Source organism: Crocodylus porosus, unplaced genomic scaffold (assembly GCF_001723895.1).
Source record: "Crocodylus porosus isolate Cpor-Errol unplaced genomic scaffold, CroPor_comp1, whole genome shotgun sequence".
NCBI lineage: Eukaryota > Metazoa > Chordata > Crocodylia > Crocodylidae > Crocodylus > Crocodylus porosus.
In genome coordinates this window covers 33,291,873-33,298,096 of record NW_017728907.1, presented here as the reverse complement: position 1 = coordinate 33,298,096, position 6,224 = coordinate 33,291,873, and the positions used below count along the sequence as shown (strand labels likewise).

The window sequence follows — 6,224 nt, the reverse complement described above, 5'->3', positions numbered from 1 at the left end:
CCCCAGTTTGGGGCCATCTGTCAATCTCTGGGCAGGGGGCAGGACTTCCAGTGCCCCTCAGCCAGAGACAGGGCTGTCCCAGGGGGGGAAATCAGGGCAACTGCCCTGAGCCCTGCACTTTGGGGGGGTGGCCCGTGGAGCCAGGTGGAGCAGCGGCTCCGTGTTCAGCTGCTTACTATCCCCACATCCCACCGCTGCTGCTAATGGTGGCGGCACTTCTCTGGGGCCAGGGCCCTGCATGGGATGATTTCCCCAGGCCCCCATACCCTACTCAGGCAGCCACCTTGAATTTGGTAGGTCCCTAGTTATAAATCTTTAAATCAAAAAAGACAAGGCTTGGTGCCTATAAAGCCAGATCTTAAAATAAATCTAACTCCTTCAAAAGTAACAAAACCCCCAGAAGGGATTAAATAAACAGGAGACCAGAACAGGCAAAGACATATTTGGACCAGCCAAAAAATTGTGCACTGAAGAAAAATCAACTGAGGAGAGGCTGGGGGCAGATAAAGTCCTTTACCCTTAGGAACAAGTAGGAAGTATCCTAAAACTTTCTCTGTGTGAAATCATGGCCCTGTTTGAGTACAAGCCTTACAGGGCTGGGGTTGCTCAACATTCGAGCATTAGGCTCCATAAATACTCATTATCATTTCACTTTCCATTGGCACTTTTCCAGCTATAGTTATTTTTATGCATTTTTCATTGCTGTAATAACATCATCCTACAACTGGTGTTGGATTAGGCCTTACTTTAGCTGACTGATAGGACTTTCAACATGGGCAACTAACTTGATGTTTAACACACTGCTCTTGTACCCCACAGGAACAAAGCAACAAAAAAATTACTAAGATTTTACATCTTAATTAAAACTGTGCATAAGGGGTGTGCATCAGGATCTGGGGGAAGGCCTGTTCACCACAGCACCCCAAGAGACAACAAGGACCAATGGTCACAAACTCCTGCAAGACTGTTTTAGGCTGGACTTATGGAAAAACTTCTTTACTGTCCAAGCCCCCAAGGCCTGGAATTGACTCCCGCCAGAGGTGAAACAAGCACCTACTCTGGACTCTTAAGAAACATGTGAATGTCTATCTTGCTGGGATCCTTTGACCCTAGCTGACTTCCTGCCCCTTGGGCAGGGGCTGGACCCTATGATTTTGCAAGGTCCCTTCCAGCCTAATATCTATGAAAACAAAACATACGATTTTTTTCCACTTAGTCTCTAAAACAGGATGCATAACATTTCCCCACAAACAACAAAAATACATTAGAGAGAGGCTAGCTCCAAAGGTGGCTTGGGATACATGGTCATCTCGCCAAGAACTGGTTTGAGCTGGACACCAGGGAGGAAATCAAGCTCAAGGTCGTGTCATTGTTGGTTCAGCTACACTATTTTAACAATGTGGATGACAGAAGTTGAGGAATGACATGCAAACAGCTCTTACAAGACAAACATAGCTGGCCTACATTTTTATAAGGTACCTGAGGTGGAATTTCTCACTCTTCTTGTCTTGCAGAGGATACTCCTCTATGACATCTTGAATCAAAGATGCCTGCTGCCTGGGTGTTCTTGAGTATGGCAGTGTTCCCATGTAGCTAAACATATCACAAGATCTTACAGGAATGGTCCCCTTTTTCTTCCTTGGGAGGGTACCATGGATAGAAATGTCTTGAAAGGAGTCCAAGTGATGCTCAGTCAGAGAGGATTTACTACTCAACAGGTCCATGGAAGAAGCCAGTGAAAACTGGTGGTTCATCTGCATGTTTCTGGGAAGACTTGCAAATTTTCCTGTAGTTAGCATTCTTAGTTCTGAAAAGACAAAAGTTAACCATAGCATATCAGTCACAACTGCTTCCATTTTAAAAGAAAATAGAATAGTTACCTATGGCATCTTAAATTTGCCATTTTAGATTAGAAGGCAGGCAATTGTCATAGTTTTAAAATACATCTTAAATTATAACTTAATCATATAGCACTCAATCCCACATACATACACGTTTAAGTTTTCCTCATTTGAAAAGTCCCTTTGCTTAATTCAGAGATTTCGTATATGCAAAAACAGGCTCTGGGCCATAAGCCTTGAAGGCATATACAGATTATCTCCTTATCTCTTGTTTATACCCCGAGTTTAGGAGATGCTTCCACTTGAAAGGTCAAACATTAAGCTAGAATCATTAACTAAAGCCAAGTTGCTGGAAAAAAATAGGTATGTTAACTGTACAGACCAAGACTCAGTTAAAGACTGCATATCTAAAACTTAGTAATGATCACAGCAGAAAAAATGCACTATTATAGGAGACAGACTTACTTAAGTAATAAACACATTACAGGGGCACATATTTCTAACAGCTTGTAAGCCAACGGATTCTATCCAAAAGATAAGAACAGGAGGAGATTACAAGAATTCTTTCCAATGGGTTAAATTCACTGCTGGCATTAGTGTGAAACAGCTCCATTGAAATTAATGGAGCTTTATTCTTACACTAAAAATTACAGCCTCTTACAACAGAAGTATTTCTGTCTCAAATATGGCAACATGAACAAAATTAGAACCCAAGGTAAATTCCTAAGATGCAATTCAGTAAGACTGTTTTGTGCTCTTCCAGCAGTGCAAGGCTGTGTTTAAGCTTCCTTTAAACTGGCTACTATAACAGGGTGGCCTGCCTCTTCAAAGACCAGTGGACTCAAGTCCAGCCAGGGTTGTACCATTATTAGAATCAGATGGGAACTGATCAAGTGCTTTTGGTAATGGGCTAAAATGCCTACAGCCTCTAGCAAACCCTGAAAGCAGAGGACAGAAGCAAAGCAGCACCTAGAAGTAGTCACCTTAGAGTAGGGAAGTCAAACTCACCCAGCCCCCCAGGTCTGATTAGTCGGGCTAATGGCAGTAGCAGCACGCGGTTAACAAAGCTATCGCTTACCCACTTGCCGCCAGAACAAATCTCAGCAGGCCTCTGCTCAGATCAGAAATATATCCCCGCTCCCGCTCACCTCATCCCCCAAATTCCTGCCCCTTCAGGATTTCTGCAGGCTGGATCTTTGACATCCCTGTCCTAGAGGAATAATTTTGACTTTCACTTAAATTTAAGAATATGTTTTTTATCCTTCAGCAGGATAGAGTGGCAGAGCAAAGGTGTGGCTTGGAAACAGCCCAGCTGCCTTACATTTAGGGAAGCAGATGCTTACAGCTGCTTAGGGATTTCTCTGATTTAGAGAAATGCACAGATGGTATAGTGATGGCATCACCCACCCTGTATCCCCCCCCACACTGACCTCCAGACGCAGCTATCAGGGGTGTTTTCAAAGTGCTGTCTTACTCCTGCCAACTCCAACTCCAACACCGCTGGGAAATCAGGCATAATCTGAACCAACACTAAAGCTGACCTCAGTTTGATCAGAGCCAGAATTTAAAAAAATACCTTTACTATTCTCCTATCCTTCAGGTGAGCCAAGATGAGTTCCAATATTAATTAAGAATCCAGTCCACGGACTCCACAGATGCACCAGTGACAAAATACATGTCCCTGAAACCTTCTACCTTCTTTTATCTGTTGTACTTAACAAGGTATTTTCTGTAACTCCTTGATAACAGGTTATAATGTAAAAGTAAAAAATTCTAAGTGGTGAGGCTCTGCAGAATTCCTCTCGCAAATCATAATATTTATAAAAAGGTGTGCTATTGCACATGGATCCAATTTAAATGAATTAAGAACACACACATATACCTTCAAGCGATCTCTCTGAAGTTACAATGTACTCCCTCAACAGGAAACACTAAATCTTATGCCCTCAAATTGCTTTGCCTTCTTCCAGAGTCTAGACTGGGGAAACAATTTCTGTTTGTTGGCATCAAAAAATGCTGCATGTTCATTCAGTATTTAATTACACTATATAGTCAACTTACATTCTTAATTACCCATGGCAACTTAATTGGTCCAGAGGTAGGGTCCAATAGGGAAAATGCCTGATTTAGTGCCAGACTCCTGACTGGGACTAACTGAGATAGCTTAAATATTACATTTAGTGTGGAGAGCCATGAAAAATGCTCAGTCAAGAGTGTTACTTATCTCATCATTAGTGCTGAACTTTCAAAAATCTTAAAGGAGTGAGGCATTCAAATTCCATTGATTAGTAAGAGCCCAGCTTTGCCCATCTTGCACGACAGGAACAATTCTTTAGAGTTGTCTCTAAATTTGCAACTAGTGATATTACATACCCACCTTCCCAAATAAGTACTGATCTTAGATTTCAAGGTTAAGTACTTGTATATAAATGTGCTCTTTCCACTCTCCCTAGGTCAAACAGATGAGGGATTTTCTTCAGGTTTTCCTGTAAACTCACCTGTGGACATACGATAGAGCATATGAAGTTAACCTCTCCCCCCGCGCCAAATTAAAACTGTGGTCATCCCAATGTACAATAAAAGAATTCTCAAGCTACTGTATTTTTTCACATGCCACAATGTCCCCAAAATAAGACATGAACCTTATTTTTGGAAGGCAGAGTATAGAAGACAAAGGTTTTTTCAGTCATGGTCAACTGTGTGGCAGTGTCCAGGAAGTGGAGCATCCCAAGAAACGCTCCGTGAGAAAACAGTAAATTCCTGGTGTGGCAGGACTCTAAGGAGGCTAGGCTGCAGACCCTTGCAAGAGCAGTAGCCAGACCATTACTCCTTTACTATAAATACCTCTTTATATAAGTTCCTATAAATAATAAAGTGTTATTTCCATAAACCATCCTCAAGATACTACAGTCTGTGTGCAGCAGCTCACTCGCCCCAATGCTGCTTCAAGGACAAGCTACAGTGCTCAACAAACCACTACTGCATATTTCTTAGTGGCTGAGAGAGGGTTAGGAATGGACTCTGCCCCTTCTGTCTGCTACATCACAAAGAAGTGGCAGCTATTAGAACAGTATCTGCATGCTTCTATCTCAGCAAAGAAAAGTCATCTTCCCCACTTAAGACATGCACCCCAATTTGGGAGGGCTGATTTTGGGGAGAAAGGTGTGTGATAGGCAAGTAAATATGGTATGTGGCTTTATTTACTAGCCAACATTACAATATAGATGCACAACAGTCCTAGATTTCAGACCCTTTCATATTTAGAAAAAAAAATGAAGATGACCTTTTTATCCATCTATCCAATACCCTTCATTATCAAACATTTTGATTTTTTAATCAAACAACGTGCAAATAAGGTATTTGCATCAATATTTCTGTGAAACAAGAATGTAGATCTGGTGAACTTAAAAAAAAAAAAAAGTACTGCACTTCTCAAAACTGCCCTGTCATCTAGGATTATCTACAACCCATTACCCATAGTCCTTGTCAGAACATACAAGTGCACCAGGTAGGAACTCAAATTTTCACTTAGCTTCTTTGAGAAGCTAGGTGAGATATCTGAATCTGTTAAAAGCCTGTCCATCTGAAACATATAAACAGCTATGATTTTGAATGTATAAAAACACTGAAACAGTTTCTTCCCCTCATAATAAACTGACCCAATTTATTTACAAATATGTCTGCTAGAATTTTCACTGGGAAAGGGAACAGGTTGGATTTGCTACTCCATGATGGACTCATAAGTGCAATCAATATTCATCAACATAGATTAGAAGTCAGCTCAGTAATGCAATCCTTGATAAATTATTCCCCCCCACGAATGTAAACACTACAAGGAATGAGCCTCTTCACTTGAAAATCCTGGAATGTCTCAAATATTTCAGTGTATGAGTCAGACAAGAACGTTTGAATTTATTGTAGATACGGAGTTAGAAAACTACACTTATGAAAGAACAGTCTTTGCCTGCCAATGCAGGTTCGTTCAACAGCTGAAATGATGGGTCAACAGGCTACAGGTATCTGAACAAAAAGGCTAAGTACTTGATAGGTTAAATTGGGTTAAAAGCGGCCACCCAATTTAAATATAGCTTGCCCCAATGCCAACTTTACACTTACAGACCCAGTCTGAACCTCTCCCTGATGCCCCTGAATGTCTCTACTTAGCCAAAGAGCCTAGAACCTAGTTGCTATAGAATCAATGAGTGGGAACAGATCATCGAGTCCGACCCCCTGCCAGGGGCAGGAAGGAGCACTGGGGGTGGCAGGGGTCATAAGACCCCAGCCAGGTGCCTATCTAGTCTCCTCTTGAAGATTTCCAGGGCAGGTGAGAGCACCACCTCTCTGGGAAGCCTATTCCAGGCTCTGGCCACCCTTACCGTGAAG

General features: G+C 41.9%; 1 protein-coding gene across 3 annotated transcripts in view; it reads right to left on the bottom strand.

The window, feature by feature from the left end:
- The window catches only part of BCAR3 (breast cancer anti-estrogen resistance 3), a 130,568-nt gene that overhangs the window by 82,066 nt on the left and 42,278 nt on the right, over positions 1 to 6,224 (bottom strand). For all 3 annotated transcript variants that reach the window (XM_019531088.1, XM_019531087.1, XM_019531089.1), the window contains one exon: positions 1,480 to 1,807. In XM_019531088.1, coding sequence (XP_019386633.1) covers positions 1,480 to 1,807 — 328 coding nt within the window. The remainder of the gene's footprint in view (positions 1 to 1,479; positions 1,808 to 6,224) is intronic.